Source organism: Aethalodelphis obliquidens, unplaced genomic scaffold (assembly GCF_003676395.1).
Source record: "Aethalodelphis obliquidens isolate GAN/ISIS:26980383/991018 unplaced genomic scaffold, ASM367639v1 scaffold4, whole genome shotgun sequence".
NCBI classification, from domain to species: Eukaryota; Metazoa; Chordata; class Mammalia; order Artiodactyla; family Delphinidae; genus Aethalodelphis; species Aethalodelphis obliquidens.
The window spans coordinates 8,372,485-8,398,179 of record NW_020837948.1 but is presented as its reverse complement, the minus strand read 5'-3'; the positions used below and the strand labels follow the sequence as shown (position 1 = coordinate 8,398,179).

General features: G+C 37.4%; 1 protein-coding gene across 1 annotated transcript in view; it reads right to left on the bottom strand.

The window, feature by feature from the left end:
- MEIKIN (meiotic kinetochore factor) overlaps positions 1-25,695 on the bottom strand; it is a 119,190-nt gene that overhangs the window by 63,606 nt on the left and 29,889 nt on the right. Inside the window, exons 8-9 of the mRNA XM_027101239.1 lie at positions 18,991-19,055; positions 8,965-9,035 (exon numbers count right to left, since the gene is read on the bottom strand). Coding sequence (XP_026957040.1) covers positions 8,965-9,035; positions 18,991-19,055 — 136 coding nt within the window. The remainder of the gene's footprint in view (positions 1-8,964; positions 9,036-18,990; positions 19,056-25,695) is intronic.

The window sequence follows — 25,695 nt, the reverse complement described above, 5'->3', positions numbered from 1 at the left end:
ATAATATGCCATTTTCTACATCTATATCACATTTTCTTTATCCATTCATCCAGTGAAGGACATTTAGGTTGTTTCCATATCTCTTTATTGTGAATGCTGCTGCAATGAACATGGGAGTGCAGATAACTCCTCAAGATACTTATTTCACTTCGTTTGGATACATACCTGGGAGTGAGATTGCTGGATTACATGGTAGTTCTATTTTTAATTTTTGGAGGAACTGCTATATGGTTGTCCATAATGGTTATACCAATTTACATTCCCGCCAACAGTGTATAAATGTTCCCTTTTCTCCAATCGTTGCCAACATTTGTTAGCTTTGGCTTTTTGATAATAGCCATCCTAACAGGTTCAAGGTGATATCTCATTGTAGTTTTGATTTGCATTTCCCTTATGATTAGTGATATTGAGCACATTTTCATGTACCTATCGACCACCTGTATATGCTCTTTGGGAAACTGTCTATTCAGGTACTTTGTCCATTTAAATATTGAATTATTTGCTTTTTGCTCTTGAGTTATATAGGTTCTTTATATATTTTGGATATTAATCCCTTAGAAGATATGCGGTTTGCAAATATTTTCACTCGTTCTGTAGGTTACCTTTTAAATTTACTAACTGTTCCTTTTCTATGCAGAAGTTCTTTAGTTTGATGTAGTCCCACTTGTTTATTTTAGCTTTTGTTGTGTGTTCTGGTGCCTTATCAAAGAAATCATTGCCAAGACTCATGTCAAGCTTTTTCCCTATGTTTTCTTCTTTGAGTTTTTAGGGTTTCAGGTCTTATATGTAAGTCTTGAATCCATTTCGAGTTAATTTCTGTGACTAATGTAAGATGGGGTTCCAATTTCATTCCTTTGCATGTGGATATCCAGTTTCCCTATTACCATTTATTGAAGAGACTATCCTTTCCCCATTTTATGTTCTTGGCACCCTTGTCAAAAATCAATTGGCTAGGGCTTCCCTGGTGGCGCAGTGGTTGAGCGTACACCTGCCGATGCAGGGGACACGGGTTCATGCCCCGGTCCGGGAGGATCCCACATGCTGCGGAGCGGCTGGGCTCATGGGCCAGGGCCGCTGAGCCTGTGCGTCCAGAGCCTGTGCTCCGCGACGGGAGAAGCCACAGCAGTGATAGGCCCGCATACCGCAAAAAAAAAAAAAAAAAAATCAATTGGCTATACGTGCGTAGGTTTATGTGTGTGCTCTCTACTGGTCTATGTGCCTCTTTTTGTGCCAGTACCATACTGTTTTCATTTCTATAGTTTTGTAATATAAATTGAAAACAAGAAATGTGATGTCTCCAGCTTTTTTCTTTCTCAAGATTGCTTTAGGTATTTCGGTTCTATTGTGGTTTGATATAAATTTTAGAATAGTTTTTCTATTTCTGTGAAAAATGTCATTTGGAATTTTGATAGGGATTGCACCGAATCTGTTGATCACTTTGGATAGTATGGACATTTTCACAACACTAATTCTTCCAATCCAAGAATACGGGATATTTTTCCATTTATTTCTGTCTTCTTCAATTACTTTCATCAATGTCTTACAGTTTTCAGTGTACAGGTCTTTTACTTGCTTGGTTAAATTTATCTCTAAGTATTTTATTGTTTTTGATGCTACTGTAAATGGGATTTTAAAAGGAAAAACCTGTTTTACCTCTTATGAGTCTTCCTCCTGTGAGTCTACTTTACTACTCACACAAAACCCGCACGGTCTGGTCACCAAATGTGTGTGGGGGTTTCTCCAGAACAAGCAATTTTCTACAATGCCAGCTAGGCAGCCTACAGTTCAACTCAGTACTAACACTATCTTCCTGGGGATAGTGTCAAATCCCACAGGTTAAGGGCTCAGTCTCACAAGACTGTTCCCATCCTACTTCAGATGACAATTGTGAGTAGTAGGTTACCCACAACTTCTGTCTGATTTGGATACAAATCAGAGGTTCCCAACACCCCCACCTCAGATTTGATTAATTTGCTAGGGCAGCTTACAGAACTGAGGGAAACACTTACTTACATTTACCAATTTATTAAAGGATATATACGAACAGCCAGATAAAAAAACACATAAGGTGAGGTCTGGGAGAGTTCCAAGTGCAGGAGCTTCTGTGCTCAACCTGGCAGCTCTCCGTACCCTCTACTATTGGGACTTTTATGGAGGTTTCCTCACATAGTCATGATCAATTATTAACTTCATTTCCAGCCCCTCACCACTCTCTGGAGAAGGGGAGGCTGTGGGCTGAAAATTCCAAGCTTCTAATCATGGCTTCATCTTTCTGGTGACCAGTCCCTATACCAGAGCCATCCAGAAGCCCATCCAGAGTTGCTTCATTAAAACAAAATATCCACTAGTACTCTTATCACTTAGGAGTTTACAAGGTTGTAGGAGTCCTGTGTCAGGGATGAGGTCAAAGACCACATACTAAAACAAAGAGATGCTCCTAGCATTCTTACACTTAGGAAATTATAAGGGTTTAGGAGTTCTGTGCCAGAAACTGGGGGCAGAGACCAGTATATATATTTTTTCTATTATCTCACAGGATTGCCCTCTAATTTCTCTTTCAGATAGTTTTTTGTTAGTGTATAGAAATGAAACCGATTTTTGTATGTTGATTTTGTATCCTACAATTTTATTGAATTTGTTTATTAGTTCTAAAGGTTTTTGGTGGAGTCTTTATGGTTTTCAATATAGGATCAAGTCATCTGTAAACAGAGATAATTTCACTTCTTCCTTTCTTAATTGGATGCCTTTTATTTCTTTTTCTTGCCTAATTGCTCTGGCTAGGACTTCCAATACTATGTTGAATAGTATAGTAGAAGTGGCAAGAGTGGGCATCCTTTTCTTATTCTTGATCTTAGAGGAAGGGCTTTGAACTTTTCACCACTGACTATGATGTTAGCTATGCACTTGTCATATATGGCCTTTATTATGATGAGGTACATTCCTTCTATACCTAATTTAATGAGAGTTTTCATCATGAAACGATGTTGAATTTTGTAAATGCTTTTTCAACATCTATTGAAATGATCATATGGTTTTTACCCTTCGTTCTGTTAATGTGGTGTATCACATGAATTTATTTCCCTATGTTGAACCATCCTTGAGTCCCAGGGATAAATCTCACTTGATAATGGTATATGGTCCTTTTAATGTGTCCTTAAATTTGGTTTGATGGCATTTTGGTGAGGATTTTTACATCTATGTTCAGTGGGGATAGTGGCCTGTAATTTTCTTTCAATGCCCTGATCTGAATTTAGTAACCGTGGTAATGCTGGCCTCAGAAATGAGTTTGGAAGTGTTGCTCTTCAACTTTTTGGAAGAGTTTGAGAAAGACTCATATTAACTCTTTAAAGGTTTGGTAGAATGCACCAGTGAAGCTAGCTGGTTCCTTTTTTTGCTGGGAAATTTTTAATTACTGATTTAATCTCCTTGGTCATTATTGGTCTGTTCAGATTCCCTATTACTTTGTGATTCAGTCTTGGTAAGTTGTACATTTCTAGGAATTTATCCATATCTTCTAAGTTATCAAATTTGTTGATATATAATTATTCATAGAAGTCTGTTATGACTCTCTGCATTTCTGTGTTATCAGTTGTAATGCCTCCTCTTTCATTTATAATTTATTAATTTGAGTCATCTCTCTTTTTTTCTTAGTCTAGATAGAAGTTTCTCAATTGTTCATCTTTTAATGAAACCAACTCTTAGTTTAGTTAATCATTTTTATTGTCTCTCTAGTTTCTAGATCATTTCTTTCTGCTCTAATATTTTAATTTTCTTCCTTCTGCTAACTTTGGACTTAGTTTGTTCTTCTTTTTCTAGTTCCCTGAAGTATAAGATTAGGCTGTTACTTGAGGTCTTAATTTTTTCTTAATGTAGGTGTTTAACGCTATAAACTTCTCTTGTAAGGCTGCTTTTGATGTATCCCATAAGTTTTGGTACGTTGTGTTTCCATTTTCATTTGTCTCAAGATTTTTTTTTTTTTTTTTTGCCGTATGCGGGCCTCTCACTGTTGTGGACTCTCCTGTTAATGGAGCACAGGCTCCGGACACGCAGGTTCAGCGGCCATGGCTCATGGGCCTAGCCGTGCTGCAACACGTGGGATCTTCCTGGACCGGGGCACGAACCCGTGTCCCCTGCGTTGGCAGGCGGACTCTCAACCACTGCGCCACCAGGGAAGCCCTCAAGATATATTTTTTAAATTAATTTATTTATTTTTGTTGTGTTGGGTCTTCGTTTCGATGCGAGGGCTTTCTCTAGTTGTGGCAAGCGGGGGCCACTCTTCATCATGGTGCGTGGGCCTCTCACTATCGCAGCCTCTCTTGTTGTGGAGCACAAGCTCCAGACGTGCAGGCTCAGTAGTTGTGGCTCACGGGCCTAGCCGCTCCGCGGCATGTGGGATCCTCCCAGACCAGGGCTCGAACCTGTGTCCCCTGCACCAGCAGGCAGACTCTCAACCACTGCACCACCAGGGAAGCCCCCCCCCCAAGATATTTTTAATAGCTCTTTTGATTTATTCTTTGACTCATCGGTTTTTCATAAGTATGTTGTTTAATTTCCAAATATTTGAGTTTTCCAGCTTTGCTCTTATTGTTGATTTTTAGTTTTATACCATTGCAGTCAGAAAATATACTTGATATAATTTCAATCTTATTAAATTTGTTAAAGACTTGTTTTGTGACCTAACGTATGATCTATTCTGGAACATGTTTCCTGTGCATTTGAGAAGAATGTGGATTCTACCGTTGTTGGGTGGAATGTTCTGTATATGTCTGTTAGGTGCATTTAGTCTGAAGTGTAGTTCAAGTCCATTATTTCCTCACTGATTTTCAGTCTGGATAATTTATCCATTTTTGAAAGTCAGGTATTGAAGTCCCTTACTCTTATTGCATTGCTGCCTATTTCTGCTTTTAGATCCGTTAATAATTGTTTAATATACTTCAGTGCTTCAAAATTCAGTAAGTATATACTTACAATTGTTATATCCTCTTGATGAACTGACCCCTTTATCACTATATAATGGCATTCTTTGTCTCTTATTACAGCTTTTGACTTAAAAATCTATTTTGTCTCATATAAGTATAGCTACCCTTGTTCTATTTGGGTTTCTATTTGTATGGAATAACTTTGTCCATCCCTTCACTTTCAGCCTTAGTGTCCTTAAAGCTTAAGTGGGTCTCTAGTAGACAGCATATAGTTATTTTGTTTTCATTTAGCTGCTCTATATCTTTTAAATGAAGAATTTAAAACATTTACATTTAGAATAATTACTGAGAGGTGCAGACTTATTGATAGTAAGGACTATCACCATTTTGTTAATTGCTTTCTGATTATTTTATAGTTCCTTTGTTCCTTTCTTCCTCTATTGCTGTCTTTCTTTGTGAATTGATGTTTTTTTTTTTCTAGTGGTATGCTTTGATTCTTTTCTCTTTATCATTGTGTATCTCTCACAGATTTTTGCTTTTTGATTACCTAAGGCATTCATAATACATCTTTTAATAGTCTACTTTAAGCTGAAAACAAATTAACTTCAATTGCATTAAAAAGTTTTACACATTTACTTTCCCCTCCACACACACATTTTATATTGTTTATGTCCCAATTTGCTTCTTTATATATTTTATACTTTCTCAATTTCTATAACTCTTTAACCTATTCCAATCTAGTTTCCTTACTAGTGCACTAAAATTATTATTGCCAAAGTCATCAATTTCCTTCTTGATCCTAAATGCAATTGACTTTTAAAAAATTAACAAACTTCATATTTTACAGCAGTTTGAGGTTCACAGCAAAACTCAGCTGAATGTACAGAGTTCCCATATACCCCTTTGTCCCCAATCATGCACAACCTCCCCTACTATTGACACACTACACCACAGTGGTACATTTGTTAAGATAGATAAACCTATACTGACATGTTATTTTCCTTCTTCCTGAAGAACTTTAAATAATTCTTACAAGGCAAGCCTACTGGCAACAAATTCCCTCAATTTTTGTTTGTCTGAGAAAGTATGTATTTCTCCTCCACTTTTGAAGGATAACTTCACAGGGTACTGAATTCTAGTTGGTGGTTGTTTTCTCTCAATACTTTAAATATTTCACTTCACTCTCTTCTTGCTTGAATGGTTTCTGAGGAGAGGTCTGTAAATCTTATCTTTGCTCTTCTATAGGTAAGGTGTTTTTCCTTCTGGCTTCTTCCAAGATATTTTCTTTGCTTGATTTTCTGATGTTCAAATCTGATATTTCTATATGTAGTTTTGGGGGCATTTATCCTGCTTTGTATTGTCTCAATTTCCTGGATCTGTGGTTTAATGTCTGACATTTTAATTTTGGAAGATTTTTAGTCATTATTGTTTCAAATGTTGCTTCTGTTCCTTTCTCTGTTTCTTTCCATCTGGAATTCTAATTATGTATATGTCACACCTTTTGTAGTTGTCCCACAGTTCTTTTTTTTTTTTTTTTAGTCCTTTTTTCTCTTTGCTTTTCAGTTTGGGAAGTTTCTATTGTCATGTCCTCAGACTCAGATATTCTTCCCTTAGCTGTGTCTATTCTACTACTGAGTCCATCAAAGGCATTCTTCATTCCTGCTATAGTGTTTTTGATCTCTAGCACTCCTTTGATTATTTCTTAAAATTTCCATCTCTCTGCTTATATTGCATGTTGTCTACTTTTTCCTATAACTGCCTTAGCACATTAATCATAGTTATTTTACATTTCTGGTCTGATCATTCTAACACTACTGCCACATCTGTCTCTGGCTCTGATGCTTATTCAGCCTCTTTAAACAGTAATTTTTGCCCTTTAGTATGGCTTGTAATTTTTTGCTAAAATGTGGACATGATGTACTGGGTAATAGCAACTGTGGTGAATACGTCTTTAGTAATGCACTGATAAATTGTAGGGATGGAGAAGCATTCTACAGTTCTATGATTAGGTCTCAGTCTTTTATTGAGCCTGTGCCCCTGGACTGCAAACATCACCGGTTCTTCTCAGTTTTTTCCCCCTTGAGTTGAGACAGGATGGCTAGAAAGGACCATCTTGTAGTAATCGGGTACTTCCATTCACCCATGTGGAAGGCTAGAGGGAGCTGGAATTGAATAATTTCCTTCCTCCACTTGGAAGTGGAGAGCTGGCTGGAATCAGGTACTTCCCCTCCCCAGGTAGGTTAGGCTCTGATAAAACCCCAGCAAGTTAGGCTATTGTAAAACACTTTCTGTTGAGGGCAGGCTTTGTTAAGAAGAACAGAATATTCTGATGTATTTCAAAATGGTTCCTTTTCCCTTTCCACTACCAGAAGCATGAGGGTATTCTTCTCTGATTTTCACTGTGAGGATCTGGTAGAGTTTCTGGAGGTAAAACTCACAAAAGTGTGGAGGTTCCTCTGATGACTGGGTCCCTCTTGAGTTTTTAACTTTCAGAGTTGTCCACACTGAGCCTTTAGCAATTAATCAATCACACTTTTGGGTTTCCCACCCCAGCACTGGTTCACAGGGAGGTTTCTGTTCATGTGTTTCTGCTCTGGTAAGTCATTATTCTATGTATCCACCTGTCTGTCTTTCCATATTTTGGTGTAGCAGTTGACCATGTGACCTTACTTACTTCTTCGAAAGATCTATAAAGAGTTGCTTATTTTTCAGTTTGTTCAGGTTTCTACTTGTTGTTAGGACAGAGTAGTGACTTCTAAGTTCCTTTCATGTTGGACCAGAAACTGGAAGTCTTCCAATTTTTCAAAATTCTTTATAACACTGGACCTCCAAGCAGCACCCAGCATAGTTGGCCACTCTCCCTTTAAGGAGCAAAAGCTCTCCTCCTTTACCTTCTATGATACCATATGCTGTTTATTTTCCCTGTTCTCTCTGCCCACTTTTCCTTTTCCATGTGACTGTAGAGTTTTTCAAGAATTGATCCTGGACCCCCTTTTCTTCCTTACTCTCTAGATACTCTTTCCCAGGTGATTTCACCCATTACCATGAATTTTAAAATATCTATAATATTGTATACTCCTGTTCTGTTTTCCTGACCTGGAAACTTACAGCTAATGGCCCTTCCAACATTTTCATCTTTATGTGCCTTCAGATCTCCTGCCTTTCCTATCACATTATATAGCACCTTTATCCATCAAAGCTGCTTAAGACACAAACCTAGAAGCCTTTATTGACACCTCTCACTCTTTCATCCTCTATGTCCAATCCATAAACTCTATAGGTAAAATTATCTTCAATCCACGCATATTATTCCATCTCTCCTACAAAACATCCTAGTTAAAGCCACCACAATCTCCCACCAAAAACCTTTGCAACTTTCTATTAATGAATCTTCCTGCTGACACTCTTGCCCTCTTTCAATTTGCTCCCCAAAGTATATAGTGACCATACGGTACAGTGGAAAAAGTACAGGTTTTAGATTGAGAAAGACTTGTCACAAGCTCCTCAAGCATATTGGTTAATATCTAAACCTCATTTTTCTCAGCTATAAAATTGCTAAAAAATAAAACAAATGAAAAACTTACCTGATAGGAATGCTATAAAAAACATATAATGAAAAGGATAATAATACTTTACTCTGAGTAGCCACTCAGAGAGTAGCTCCTGTTATATACATAATCAAGTCTGAATTCCTCCCCAAAGACCTCTAGATTCCAGGCCTAATGTACTGATTTTCAGTTCCTTCGTATAGAACACTGTTCTGGCTACAAAGCAAATGTGTTATTTTCACTTTAAATTATTAATAGACATCCAATTTAAGGAAATTGGAAAATTTTAAAGTTTTAATCCTCTTTCATTAACTTTATATAGAGTATATATTCATGCAACAATAATGCAATCTAATTGCTAAGCTCCAAAAATATTTTCCATTATTGGCTTAAATAGCTGAAAAGTAATTCCTATAAAAGTGTTGTTTAAAAGAAAATAGTATGTCCCATATTAATGAAATTTATGGTTTATAAGGTTATTCTGCTTCAATACTTGCTTTTTTCTTTGTTTTTTGAGGGGTTGAAGGGTAATTTTTCTCAGCAAGTAAAACTCCACAAGATGCATTATCTATAATAAAAATATACTTTAGTATTTTCATTATTTAACCTGTCATGAACTCTAAGTACAGAAAAGAGAACTCAAATTTGAGGAAAAAATGGATTTTAATGACTATGATTTTGTAATAGTTTTAGAAGAAAAACTTAATGTATGTTGAACAACCTGACTTGCTACAGAAAGGAGAAAGAATTCTTAAAAATACCTTTATCTCAAGAGCTCCAGGTTTCACAGAAGTAAATAAACTGTATATAAAAGATTTACCTTTCAATTAGTAGAGAAAGTTGCATGTGATTAGAATTCTTCATTAATTATCCTTCCATTTCTACTATCCTGTATTTTCACTCTCTCCCTTTCTACTCCAACTTTCCTACCAGCACTTAAAACATACTCAGGCCTCTTTCATCTTACCAAAAACTTTATCTGTACCCCAAAACCTTTCCTGCTACATAGATCCCAATAGTCTTTCAAATCACCTCCTTCTGCAGTCCACTATCCACACTGTATACCTAAAATACAAATCTAATATCATCTGCTTAACACTCTTTAAAGGCTTTCCACTGCCCTCAAGTTAAAACTTAAGCTTCTTAAATTGGCATACAAAATCCTATTTTTATAATCCCTGTATTGCTTACATATTTCCAGCCTCATTGCAGAGATTAAACATAGGATGCCCACTTAAATGTGAAGTTCAGATGAATCACAAATTCTTTTTAGTTTAAGTATTTTCTGTGTAATAGTACAGCCTAGGCAATGTTCATGACATAATTATATTAAAAATTATTTGCTTCTGAATTCTAATTTCACTGGGCATTGTGTATCTTTATTTGCTAAATCTGGTAAACTTTGAGGCTAATCATTCCTCTCATCTTCATCTCCCAATGTAGAGAGAAGCTGTAGGTTTGAGAGTTCTGTAAAAGATAAAATTAGTACTTAGAGACAGAAATGACAAACAGGAAGGTGTTGAGGATGATCCCATGTTTTGGTTTATTAAGCTACATTTGTTGAGACGGAGGACACTGGAGGAGGAAGACTAGGTTAGGTCTTGGGTGTAACAATTCTCAGTCATCAACCCTTGTTTTATTTGATCTCTTGGAATATTTTGTTACAGCTGTTTCTAAATGTTGAAGTGTTCCATTTATATTCTTTTACATGTCTCTTTTCTATTTCTTTTCTCTTCCTAAGTGACTCACCTACTCTAACGGCTTCAAAGCATCTATACCTGACTCTAAATATTTATCTGCAGCCCCAGTCTCTGCCCTGAACTCCGGACTCTGTGTCACAAACTGCTTTCACAACATCTCCAGCTGAAGGTTAAAAATCCTCTTAATGTTTTAATATTTTCTTAAGGTACTCCATAGGTACAGTAATGGGAACAAATCTTATATTTACATGTATTCGTCCATATAATTATCACCCAGATCAAGACATAAAATATTTCCAACACCCCAGAAATTTCCTATATGTTTTTTCCCAGTCAGCAACCCCTTTTTAAAGATTACCACTATTCTAACTTCTGTTAGCCAGAATAAGTCTTGCCTGTTCTTGAACTTTATATATATATATAAAATAAATGAGTATATACCTGTTTGTGTTTCCATTCTTTCATGTAACATTATGTACATGAGCTGACAGATCAAATTTAATATGCATAAACCAAAGACTCTTAATTATTCTCCTAACTTGCTCTGCCCTACGATGTTCCTATCTCAAGAAATGATACCACCATTCATCTAGTTGCTCAAACCAATAATTTAAGAGTCATTCTTGACTTTTCTCTCTTACCCAACAACCAACCTATTCAGGAAATCCTGGCCCATCTGCCTTTAAAATATATTCCAAATCAGACCACTGCTATCACTTTAGTCTCAAACACCATTATCTGACCATTGCAATAGTTTATTTCACAAGGTTTCCTTGCTTCCACTCTTACCCCTTAGTCTATTATCCACATAGTAGCCAGAGTGATAATTCTAAAATATGTACCTGATCATGTCATTCCTCTGCTCTAAGATGCACTTATCAACACATTTAGAAAAAAATCCCTACTCTTTGCGATGGCATATGAGACTACATTATACCACTTGCTCACCGACTACAATTTCAACCATTCATTTTTATTTCCTCATCTTTCTCCAGTCACACTAGCCTCTTTTCTCTTTTTCCAACATGCTAAACACATTCCCATCTCATGGTCTTTTCACTTGTGATGCCCTTATGCCTGGCATGCTCTGCCACCAGATTTTCACATGGCGCACTCTGTCACTTCATTCAAGCTCTGTGTGAATGTCACCTCCTCAGAGAGGCCTATCCTGATTAGCCTGTCTAAAACAGCATCCCTAGTCACACACTCTGTTTTTACCCTTCTTTATTTTCCCTTATTACTCTTATTTTTGATGTTGTGATATATGTATTTGTTTATCTGTTTTTATCTGTTTATTTTCTTTCTTTCTCCACTATAATACAAACTCTGTTAGGGCAAGAAATTTGTCATGTTCCCCAGCAACTAAAACAGTTTCTGTTACACTGTAGGTGCTTAATAAATATTCGTTGAATGAGTGGAATTAACGAATGATGAGATAAGGTGTCTCTGAAACATCCAAGCGGAGATGTCCAGAAGGCAGCTACATATAAGGGTCTTACCTCAGAGGAGAGTCTAGAATGGAAAATTTGGAAGCCCTACCTTCTATAGGACACTTATACATATCAGGGAGTAGACTGAACAGAAATTAAAATCTAGGAATCAGCCTTTAAGAACTCCCACATTTAATAGCTAATAGCAGTAGATAAGATTGCAAAGAAGACTGAGCAGGAGATGTCTGAGAAGTAACTTCTTGTTTGTTTGTTTCTATTACTAGACTATGAACCCCTGAGGGCAGGAATATAGTCATTTCTTGGTTTCCTAACACTTAGTAAAGAGCCTAACAAACAACTGGAACAAACTTGGATTTGCTGAATTAAGGAATGTGTAAAAAATAACTCTAGAGTAAGATGTAATTTATTTAATTTGAAATTTTAAGTCAATCAACCACATAAAAGTAAGAATACACAAGCATACATAATTACAGAATCAATATTCTGCCTTACTACCAGGCTTTATAAATAATATTTTCCACAGCCAAAATCTGGCAGGAACTAGGTAAAATCATGATTGTTTTTGATACCCTTACCAACTTTCCCTTTCATATCTTTCTTCCTTTGTTCACAAGTTCCTTAATTGTGATCTGTAAAGCAAATCTTCCTTCTAATGCTCACCCTCCAAGGTAGTAGGTGCTACTCTTTCCAAGGATGTGTGCTTTTACAAGTTTAGTTTTTATCACTAGATTCATTTCCCTTAGAACAGAAACCATCTTAAGCATTTTTATACCCACATTTCCTAACATAATACCTGGCATTTTCTAAATGCTCATTAAGACAACCGCTTAAAGTGAAGACAACACCAAAAAAACTCTTTTTTTTCAGTTCATACAAACATTTATATCTATCAGGAGCAAAACAAGCAATTCTTTAAATTTATCCCCAAACAGATGCTATAAAACTTCTTGCAGAAAATAAAGAAAATAGAAATCTGAAATACAATAGATGTTAATAAGGTTGTAAAGGTCTTGCTATGTTTATTCTAATAGTAAACTAAATAATAGAGGGCCAAAAATGCAAGGCATTTTGTTGATTCTTTTATTTTTCAACCATCACACATAACTCCAATGCATCTGTTTACTGATTATCTTCCTCTCCTCCGAATGAAATTTACAAGGTCAGGGAAAATACATCACTCCCTATCGGAATATATAGTAATACCTAGTACAGAATACATACTCAGTAAATGTTTATTAAATGAATTAATGATGGGTGCTGTGGGGATAGTTAAGACCTAACCTCACATATCTTCATTTCTTAAATACAACCACACTAAAAAGCACTCAATTTCCTGGGCTACCAGTTTTCTTAACAAATACTGCAGCACCGTGACAAAAATGAATAGAGGGAGTCAGGGTCAAGATGGTGTACTAGGAGGAAACAAAATTCGCATCTCCTCACAACTAGGGCATCTAGCAGGCACTGGTGGGGGACCACGGACACCTAAGGGGATGGAGGAACCCCCAATGACTGGTGATCTCTCCTTCTGGCTTGTACCCCCACCCCACCCCACCCTTTTTTTTTTTCTTTTTTCTGTTGTGGTTTTATTTTACCTTGTTGCAGATGTTTCAATTATAGTTTTATTTTTCCTAATATATTTTTCATCTTTCTAATTTTATTTTGTTTTTTTATTCTTTGATACTGTACTGCTCCTTTTTTTTTCTTATTTTTTTTTTAACCACACCACGAAGCTTGTGGGATCTTGGTTCCCAAACTGGAGGTAAGGCTGAAGCTCCTGTGGTGGGAGTTCCAAGTCAAAACCACTGGACTAACAGAGAACCTCAGATCCCAGGGAATATCAATCAGAGTGAGGTCTCCCGGAGATCCTCATCTCAGCACCAAGACCCAGCTCTATCCAACTGCCTGCAAACTCCAGTTCTGGATGTCTCAGGCCAAACAACCAGTAAGACAGGAATACAGCACCACACATCAAAAAAAAAAACAAAAAACAAAAATGAAGCAACAAAAAATATGTTACAGACAAAGGAGCAAGGTAAAAACCTACAAGACCAAACAAATGAAGGCAAAATAGGCAACCTACCTGAAAAAGAATTCAAGTAATGATAGTAAAGATGACCCAAAATCTCAGACACAGAATGGAGAAAATACAAGAAACACTTAACAAGGCTCTAGAAGAACTAAAGAGCAAACAAATAGTGATGAAGAACACAATTAGTGAAATTAAAAATACTCTAGAAGGAATCAATAACAGAATAACTGAGGCAGAAGAACAGATAAGTGAGCTGGAAGATAATATGGTGGAAATAACTGCCAGGGAGCAGAATAAAGAAAAGAGAATGAAAAGAATTGAGGACAGTCTCAGAGACCTCTGGGACAACATTAAACGCACCAACATTCGAATTATAGGGGTTCCAGAAGAAGAAGAGAAAAAGAAAGGGACTGAGAAAATATTTGAAGAGATTATACTTGAAAACTTCCCAACATGAGAAAGGAAATAGTTAATCAATTCCAGGAAGCGCAGAGAGTCCCATGCAGGATAAATCCAAGGAGAAACACACCAAGACACATATTAATCAAACTATCAAAAATTAAGTAGAAAGTAAAAATATTAAAAGCAGCACGGAAAAAGGAACAAATAACATACAAGGGAATCCCCATAAGGTTAACAGCCGATTTTTCAGCAGAAACTCTGCAAGCCATAAGGGAGTGGCAGGACATATTTAAAGTGATGAAAAGGAAAAACATACAACCAAGATTACTCTACCCAGCAAGGATCTCATTCAGATTTGACAGAGAAATTAAAACCTTTACAGATAAGCAAAAGTTAAGAGAATTCAGCACCACCAAACCAGCTTTACAATAAATGAAGGAACTTCTCTAGGCGGGAAACACAAGAGAAGGAAAAGACCTACAAAAACAAACCCAAAGCAATTAACAAAATGGTAATAGGAACATACATTTCGATAATTACCTTAAGTGCAAATGGATTAAATGCTCCAACCAAAAGACATAGATTGGCTGAATGAATACAAAAACAAGACCAGTATATATGCTGTCTACAAGAGACCCACTTCAGACCTAGGAACACATACAGACTGAAAGTGAGGGGATGGAAAAAGATGTTCCATGCAAATGGAAATTACAAGAAAGCAGGAGTAGCAATTCTCATATCAGACAGAATAGACCTTAAAATAAAGACTATTACAAGAGACAAAGGAGGACACAACATAATGATCAAGGGATCAATCCAAGAAGAAGATATAACAATAGTAAATATTTATGCACCCAACATAGGAGCACCTCAATACATAAGGCAAATGCTAACAGCTATAAAAGGGGAAATCGACAGTAACACAATCATAGTAGGGGACTTTAACACCCCACTTTCACCAATGGACAGATCACCCAAAATGAAAATAAATAAGGAAACACAAGCTTTAAATGATACATTAAACAAGATGGACTTAATTGATATTTATAGGACATTCCATCCAAAAACAACAGAATACACTTTCTTCTCAAGTGCTCATGGAACATTCTCCAGGATACATCATATCTTGGGTCACAAATCAAGCCTTGGTAAATTTAATAAAATTGAAATTGTATCAAGTATCTTTTCCGATCACAACACTATGAGACTACATATCTATTACAGGAAAAAACCTGTAAAAAATACAAACACACAGAGGCTAAACAATACAATACTAAATAAACAAGAGATCACTGAAGAAATCAAAGAGGAAATCAAAAAATACCTAGAAACAAATGACAATGAAAACAGGATGACCCAAAACCTATGGGATGCAGCAAAAGCAGTTCTAAGAGGGAAGTTTAGAGTAATACAGTCCTACCTCAAGAAACAAGAAAAATCTCAAAAAACCTAACCTTACACCTAAAGCAGTTAGAGAAAGAAGAACCAAAAAACCCAAAGTTAGCAGAAGGAAAGAAATGATAAAGATCAGATCAGAAATAAATGAAAAATAAATGAAGGTAACAACAGCAAAGATCAATAAAACTAAAACCTGGTTCTTTAACAAGATAAACAAAATGGATAAAACATTAGCCAGACTCAGTAAGAAAAAAAGGGAGAAGACTCAGATCAATAGAATTGGAAATGAAAAAGGAGAAGTAACAACTGAGACTGCAGAAATACAAAGGCTCATGAGAGATTACTACAAGCAACTATATGCCAATAAAATGGAAACCTGGAAGAAATGGACAAATTCTTAGAAAAACACAACCTTCCGAGACTGAACCAGGAAGAAATAGAAAATATGAACAGACCAATCACAAGCACTGAAATTGAGACTGTGATTAAAAATCTTCCAACAAACAAAAGCCTAGGACCAGACGGCTTCACGGGCAAATTCTATCAAACATTTAGAGAAGACTTAACACCTATCCTGAAACTCTGCCAAAATATAGCAGAGGGAGGAACATTCCCAAACTCATTCTACGAGGCCACCATTATCCTGATACCAAAACCAGAAAAAGGGGCTTCCCTGGTGGCACAGTGGTTGAGAGTCCGCATGCCGATGCAGGGGACACGGGTTCGTGTCCCTGTCCGGGAAGATCCCACATGCTGCGGAGCGGCTGGGCCCGTGAGCCATGGCAGTTGAGCCTGCGCATCTGGAGCCTGTGCTCCGCAATGGGAGAGGCCACAACAGTGAGAGGCCCACGTACTGCAAAAAAACAAACAAAACAAACAAAATACCAGACAAAGATGTCACAAAGAAACCACAGGCCAATATCACTGATGAACCTAGATGCAAAAATCCTCAAAAAAATACTAGCAAACAATCCAACAGCACATTAAAAGGATCATACACCATGATAAGTGGGGTTTATCCCAGGAATGCAAAGATTCTTCAAAATATGCAAATCAATCATTGTGATACAACATATTAACAAACAGAAGGATAAAAACCATATGATCATCTCAATAGATGCAGAAAAAGCTTTTGACAAAATTCAACATCAATTTATGATAAAATCTCTCCAGAAAGTAGGCATAGAGGGAACTTACCTCAACATAATAAAGCCCGTATAAGACAACCCCCCAGCCAACATCGTTCTCAATGGTGAAAAAATGAAACCATTTCCTCTAAGATCAGGAACAAGACAAGGTTGCCCACTCTCACCACTATTATTCAACATAGTTTTGGAAGTTTTAGTCACAGCAATCAGAGAAGAAAAAGAAATAAAAGGAATCCAAATTGGAAAAGAAGAAGTAAAACTGTCACTGTTTGCAGATGACACGATACTATACATAGAGAATCCTAAAGATGCTACCAGAAAAGTACTAGAGCTAATCAATCAATTTGGTAGAGGAGCAGGATACAAAATTAATGCACAGAAATCACTTGCATTCCTATACACTAATGATGAAAAATCTGATAAATTATTGAAACATTCTCATTTACCATTGCAACAAAAAGAATCAAATACCTAGGAATAAACCTACCTAAGGAGACAAAAGACCTGTATGCAGAAAACTATAAGACACTGATGAAGGAAATTAAAGATGATACAAACAAATGGAGAGATATACCATATTATTGGATTGGAAGAATCAACATTGTGAAAATGACTATACTACCCAAAGCAATCTACAGATTCAGTGCAAGCCCTATCAAACTACCAATGTCATTTTTCACAGAACTAGAACAAAAAAATTGCACAATTTGTATGGAAACACAAAGGACCCCAAATAGCCAAAACAATCTTGAGAAAAAAAAACAGAGCTGGAGGCTTCAGGCTCCCAGACTTCAGATTATACTACAAAGCTACAGTAATCAAGACCATATGGTACTGGCACAAAAACAGAAATATAGATCAATGGAACAGGACAGAAAGCCCAGAGATAAACCCACGCACATACGATCACCTTATCTTTGATAAATGAGGCATGAGTATACAATGGAGAAAAGACAGCCTCTTCAATAAGTGGTGCTGGGAAAGCTGGACAGCTGCATGTAAAAGAATGAAATTAGAACACTTCCTAACACCATACACAAAAATAAACTCCAAATGGATTAAAGATGTAAAATGTAAAATGTAAGGCCACTCTAAAACTCTTAGAGGAAAACATAGGCAGAACACTCTATGACATAAATCACAACAAGATCCTTTTTGACCCACCTCCTAGAGAAATGGAAATAAAAACAAAAATAAACAAAGCTGACCTAATGAAACTTCAAAGCTTTTGCACAGTAAAGGAAACCATAAACATGACTCAAAGGCAACCCTCAGATGGGAGAAAATATTTGCAAACGAAGCAAGTGACAAAGGATTAATCTCAAAATATACAAGAGCTCATGAAGCTCAATATCAAAAAAACAAACCACCCAACCCCAAAATGGGCAGAAGACCGAAACAGACATTTCTCCAAAGCAGACATACAGATTGCCAACAAACATATGAAAAGATGCTCAACATCAGTAATCATTAGAGAAATGCAAAACAAAACTACAATGAGGTATCACCTCACACCAGTCAGAATGGCCATCAACAAAAAATCTACAAACAATAAATGCTGGAGAGGGTGTGGAGAAAAGGGAACCCTCTTGCACTGTTGGTGGGAATGTAAATTGATACAGCCACTATGGAGAACAGTATGGAGGTTCCTTAAAAAGCTAAAAATAGAACTACCATATGACCCAGCAATCCCACTACTGGGCATGGACCCTGAGAAAACCATAATTCAGACAGAGTCATGTACCACAATGTTCAGTGCAGCTGTATTTACAATAGCCAGGACATGGAAGCAACCTAAGTGTCCATCAATAGATGAATGGATAAAGAAGATGTGGCACATATATACAATGGAATATTACTCAGCCATAAAAAGAAATGAAATTCAGTTATTTGTAGTGAGGTGGATGGACCTAGAGTCTGTCCTACAGAGTGAAGTAAGTCAGAAAGAGAAAAACAAATACTGTATGCTAACACATATATATGGAATCTAAAAGAAAATGGTTCTAATGAACCTAGGGGCAGGACAGGAATAAAGACACAGACGTAGAGAATGGACTTGAGGAATGGGGAGGGGGAAGGGTAAGCAGGGATGAAGTGAGAGAGTAGCATTGACATATATACACTACCAAAGGTAACATAGATAGCTACTGGGAAGCAGCTGCATGGCACCAGGAGATCAGCTCCGTGATTTGCAACTACCTAGAGGGGTCAGATAAGGAGGGTGGGAGGGAGACGCAAGAGGGAGGGGATGTGGGAATACATGTATGCATATAGCTGATTCAGTTTGTTATACAGCAGAAACTAACACAACACTGTAAAGCAATTATACTCCAATAAAGATGTTAAAAATAAATAGAGGATTATGAAAATGATTAGTTTCATTACTAATTACCTGATTCTGAACTTGCAGTACTCTTTGGTTTTGGAGAAATACTTTGGTGTGCTAACATCATCATGCTAGAATAAGAACAAATTAATGGGATTCTTTTACTCTTTCAGTAACTTTTGAGAATCCTCAAATAATACTTAAAGACATTTTTATGCAATCAATTATCCTATAGAAAAAATAAAGCTAGTTAGAAAAAATGCTAACATATCTATATGAACAAATAGTTTCATAATAAAGGGCAATATACTTATACGTTCATCAGTGTGAGATAGTATGTGTAGAGGACAAAGCATAGTATTTAGAATCAGACAGACGTTGATTTAAAGCTCAGTTCTGCTACTTACACTTCAGTGGCCTTGGGAAAGTTAACTTTACCTGTCTTGAGTCTTGATTATCTCATTTATGGAAAAGGAATAGCAATCTTGTTTACCAGGATTCTTTTTTTTTTTTTTAAGAAATGATACCTCATTACCTTTTTAAAGAAAATATTTATTTATTTATTTATTTATTTTGGCTGTGCTGGGTTTTAGTTGTGGCACGCAGGATGTTCTTTGTGGCATGCAGGATCTTTTTTTTTAGTTGCAGCATGTGGACTTCTTAGTTGAGGCATGCCGACTCTTAGTTGCAGCATGACTCTTAGTTGTGGCATACATGTGGGATCTAGTTCCCCAACTAGGTATCGAACCTGGGCCCCCTGTATTGGGAGCGTGGAGTCTTACCCACTGGACCACCTGGGAAGTCCCTTGTTTTCCAGGATTCTTGTGGTAAGGATCTCAAGTAACATTAGAAATAATACATAAAAAAATTAATACTCTGTTCTATTTTATACTGTCACAAATGAGACTGACCCCAATCTTATCGAAATGTGTAAAAGAGGATTAGCTATTACTAGAGGAATACAAAAGAATCAAACCCTCAGCCTTTGACCACCAAAGTGGAATTTCTGAATCCCCAGCAAGACAGTGGAGTTGAAAACTGAATGTGAAAAAATGATTTTTAAATTCCTATTACTGCTTTAGTGAAAAGTTGAACTCAGTATGCAAACAAGTATTTTATTCCTTCATATTTCCTCTTTAAATTCATCCTGTTAAAAACTATAATTCAAGCCTGGAAATGGAAACAATCTAAGTGCCCATCATCGGATGAATGGATAAAGAAGATGTGGCACATATATACAATGGAATATTACTCAGCCATAAAAAGAAACGAAATTGAGCTATTTGTAATGAGGTGGATAGACCTAGAGTCTGTCATAGAGAGTGAAGTCAGAAAGAAAAAGACAAATACCGTATGCTCACACATATATATGGAATTTAAGAAGAAAAAAAAATGTCATGAAGAACCTAGGGGTAAGACAGGAATAAAGACACAGACCTACTGGAGAACGGGCTTGAGGATATGGGGAGGGGGAAGGGTGAGCTGTGACAGGGCGAAAGAGAGTCATGGACATATACACACTAACAAACGTAAGGTAGATAGCTAGTGGGAAGCAGCCGCTTGGCACAGGGATATCGGCTCGGTGCTTTGTGACCGCCTGGAGGGGTGGGATAGGGAGGGTGGGAGGGAGGGAGACGCAAGAGGGAAGAGATATGGGAACATATGTATAACTGATTCACTTTGTTATAAAGCAGAAACTAACACACCATTGTAAAGCAATTATACCCCAATAAAGATGTTAAAAAAACCCCAAAAACTATAATTCAGAAAGACACATACACCCCCATGTTCATAGTAGCACTATTCACAATAGCCAAGACATGGAAACAACCTAAATGTCCATCAGTAGATGAATGAATAAAGAAGATGTGGTACATATATACAATGGAATACTACTCAGTCATAAAAAAGAACAAAATAATGCTATTTGCAGCAACATGCATGCAACTAGAGATTATCATACTAAGTGAAATAAGTCAGAAACAGAAAGACAAATACCATACTATATCACTTATACATGGAATCTAAAATATGACACAAATGAACCTATCTATGAAACAGAAACAGAATGACAGACATAGAGAACAGACTGGTGGTTGCCAAAGGGGAGAGGATTGGGGGAGGGATGGAGTGGGAGGTTGGAGTTAGCAGATGTAAGCTTTTATATATAGAATTTATAAACAACAAGGTCCTACTGTATAGCACAGAGAACTATATTCAATATCCTATAAAAAACCATAATGGAAAAGAATATTTTAAAAAGAATGTATATATATGTATAACGGAATCACTTTGCTGCACAGCAGAAATTAACACAGCATTGTAAATAAACTATACTTCAATAAAAAATATTGGAAAAAGGAATCAGATACAAAAAAATAAATTCATCCTGTCAAAATAGTACTTTCTTGCCCCTTTCAGGTGTATTCTGTTGCTTTTGTGGTATTCTCTGGCCTATAAGTAGTCATTTTTATTTTATTTTATTTTATTTTATTTATTTATTTTTTGCGGTACGCGGGCCTCTCACTGTTGTGGCCTCTCCCGTTGCGGAGCACAGGCTCCGGACGCGCAGGCTCAGCAGCCACGGCTCACGGGCCCAGCCGCTCCACGGCATGTGGGATCCTCCCGGACCGGGGCACGAACCCGTGTCCCCTGCATCGGCAGGCGGACTCTCAACCACTGCGCCACCAGGGAAGCCCAATAGACATTTTCAGGTAATAAAAAGCCCAGCATAATATCACAACACTAAACTCTTATTATCCAACTTAAACCTCTTCCTTTTCCCAACTGAGGTCTGATTTAGACTCATAGCCTGCAGTGAGGAAAGCAACCATCACTGTTTTTTTCCTCTATTTCTTGCTCTTTTTCCTTCCCCATTTGTTAACTACTCTTTAGGATCCTTTGGCATTGGAGTAGCAGGAAGGAACTGTAGGAAAGGTCTTTCTTAACTGATACTATTCTAATATGTCCTTGGTGCCCTTTGGGCATGACAGATAACCAAATGCTGACTCTTTCAAACCTGAAGTAGTTTTTTTAAAATAAATTTATTTATTTTATTTTTGGCTGCGTTGGGTCTTTGTTGCTGTGCACGGGCTTTCTCTAGTTGCAGCGAGTGGGGCCTACTTGCAGTGCGTGGGCCTCTCACTGCGGTGGCTTCCCTTGTTGCAGAGCACGGGCTCTAGGTGCGCAGGCTTCAGTAGCTGTGGCTTGCAGGCTCTAGAGCGCGGGCTCAGTAATTGTGGCGCACGGGCCTAGTTGCTCCGCGGCATGGGGGATCTTCCTGGACCAGGGCTCGAACCTGTGTCCCCTGCATTGGCAGGCGGATTCTTAACCACTGCGCCACCAGGGAAGCCCAAACCTGAAGTATTTTGAAGGGTTTGGTGATAGGATTTCCCTATCTCTGGGGCTGTCTCACTTGCTCTTTATGATGTCCTCAGCTTTTCAATTTGATGGTAAAATTTCCAGTCTCTTTCAGTCAAGTTTATTTTGTCCTTTCCAGGAAGTCGTATTTGGCATGATCCCTTTCAAGATGATCCCTTCTGTGGGATCTATGTCTGACGTCTGGGCAATATGCACAAATCTTTGCTGTGCCAAACTCTGAAAGTATTTCTAGTGTCCTCTTTATCAGCCATTCCAAAGCATCTAACAGACTTTCTTGCTTTTAGCTTTACCAGGTGTGAGTCAGAAACCAAATTCCAGGGAACATACTTTGAACTTTCCAAATGGATCTCTGGGAGCTTCTCTCTTGTGTTGAGGTGAGGGAGAAGTTTTCTCCTCTCCTTGCATATGACATCAATAACTCTTATCAAAGAAACATTCTTGATCATTTCATCCTCTCAGTGCATTCTTTGTCTTTTCTTAAATAGCTTAGAGATTGGTGATGGTCTAATGTTGAAAGAATTAGGTTTTGATCTCACTTATTACAAATTCTACATAGATGGTTCTACACAGAATAGGGGATGGGGTAATTGTCATTTTTATTTTGTTCTCATCTATTAAGGTCAAACTCTAAGACTACATGAAAGCACATTTAACATCCTGCTACATTCCTCAAGGTCCTATTAACATATATAGATTAAGGCTTGTAGACAGAACCACAGAGTTTTACATGAATTACAGAGTTTTACTGTAAGAACTCATGTGACCTAAGATAGATCCCCCCTCTATGCCTTCCAGCCTAAAGGTTTATTGGAAAGATAAAGGGGACACAGGCTTAGGAAACAAGCAGTTAGACAATGGGGACTGACTTCTCTCCTTCAAGCCCAAAATCTGGAGGTGGGGGTAATAGGTGTGATGATGACATTAGAAGAGGTGAAGAGAAAGCCCAAAGTAGAGGGCATGTGCCAAACTCCCTGTTTAGAACTCTAGGAGAAAACATCCACACAAGGAGGAAACTCAACATAAAAATAAGAGCTTGGGATACTCAGGCAGAGAGGAGGCCTCAGCCCTCCTAAGAGTCCCTTAATTCCTGTATACTGTAAACTAGTTCTCAAGGTTCCACATACCAAAGGCAATGCAGAGAAGGTGGTCAAATTTAGAACCAAAATACCCGGCATAGGGCTGTTGTGTCTAGGTGAGTTTACCACGAAGGTTGTAGAAAGGCAACTAAGTCAAAGTCTGGATGGAGGACTTCAATGAGACTTAAGGGGTTTGGGGTGGCAATAAAAGCTAAGGTGAGGAAAAATCAGCAATGGAGGACTTCAGGCCCAAAATACAGCTGTAAGTTCATCAGTGACTTTATCAGTAGAGTCCAGCCCAGGTATGAACTAGTCTTGAAACCTGCAGCACAAATCAGTAAAAATTCAGAGACAACTTGTGGATCCCAGACACCCTCAAGACCCAACTTCACCCCTCCCCCACCTCTGGCCTATACACCTATATTTAGGGTGACGATTTGTCCAAACTGGGACCTTTCTGAGAGTAAAAGGAAGCTCTATAAAAGATTATGTGAGAACAGCAGGCACACACTGGGACTGTCCCAGGCAAATCAAGAGGTGTGATCATCCTCAGGAATATGGAGTGGGAGAAAATATGAAAGACTCAGCTTTTACCCAAAAGAGACTTTTACCTGGAAGTAACTGGATGGCATTAATAACTTTAACTCATCATTTCCCTGCTAAACAGGGGAGAAAGGTGATCAAAGCCCGTGAGAAGTTTAGATCAGTTATTTAAAAAAATAAATCAACAAAGCTATATTTTCTTAATAATTTAGCCTTAGAATTTTCGCTGTTGTTCACCAAGGAAGAATAATTCACCCAAGAATAACAGTCATTGATTTTCTTTTCTTCAGAAATTTCTCATCATTTAGATGCAAGCATAACTATAAGGAGCCTATCACACTAAAACTATTCTTTTCTCACTCTACACACTTTCCCAAGAGAACAACTATGCTTTCAGCCCAGAACCTTTCCCTTGCTTTCCAGGCTGGGATATACAAATGCCTGCTAGATATCTCCACTTCAAAGTGCTGTAGGTATTTCAGTGTTTTCCAGACCTGTCACTCCAACTCACTCTTGCTTTTCTATTTGTGTTCCTTCACGTAGTGAATGAGTCATCATTCATCCTGTTTCCTAAGTCAGAGGGCTGAGGGTCATCATGGACTCCATCTTCCTCTCTTAACCATCCAATCATTAACAACAGTTGATTATCACTCTTGAATTGTTCTCAAGTTTTCCTTCTAAGCAATCCTTGCCACTAAAGTTCAGGTCCTAATCATGCCTCACTTGGAATGCCACAATAGTCATCCCTTCAATCTAATCACTCCTAATCCATCTTCTTCTTTGCTGCAAGAGTGATTGCACAAGACAGAAATATGATGCATATGTTTGTGAAGAGGTAGGATGATTGGCAAGAATTTTGGTTGGGTAATTAAAAATTCCACAGAAATTTTTGCTCAGCAGTTTATCAGTCCTTGCCCCCACACACTCAGCAACACAAAGTACCAATACTATAGATCCTCATCAAAGAAGACCACATTGTACTGTCTACCATTTAATTCTGGTAAAAAAAAAATCTGGTTATATCTATATCGCCTATTAAAAATCATATCTCCTTGGTTTGCTTGGTCCTAACTTTGTCTTTTTTAACAGATTTATTGATATAATTCACATACCATATAATTTACAAATTTAGAGTGTGTAATTCAATGTTTTTTAGTATATTCAGAGAGTTGTGCAACCACCATCACAGTCAATTTTAGAACATTTTCATCACCCCAGAAAGAAACCCTGTACCCACTAGCAGTCAATTCTCATTTCTTCCCAAACCCCCCCAGTCTTAGGCAATCATTAATCTGCTTTCTGTCTCTATAGATTTGTCTATTCTTGCTATCTTATATGAATGAAACCATAAAATATGTGGTCTTGTATGACTGGCTTCTTTCAGTTAGCATAATATTTACAGGGTTCATCCATGTTTAGTGCATATCAGAATTTCACTTCTTTTTGCTGTTGAATAACATCCCATTACAGATAGACCATATTTTATTTATCTATTCATCAGCAGATGGATATTTGGATTGTTTCTACTTTTTGGCTGTTATGAATAAACTTGCTGTGAACATTCATGTACAAGTTTTTGTGTACACATAGTTTTCATTTCTCTTAGGTATGCAAAACTAGGACTGAATTGCTGGGTCACATTTGAAGGAGCTGCCAAACTATTTTCTAAAGCACCTTCGCTATTTAAAATTCTCATCAGCCATGTATGAGAGTTCCAACTTCTCCACATCCAAGACAATACTTGTTATCTGTCTCTTTGATTATAACCCTC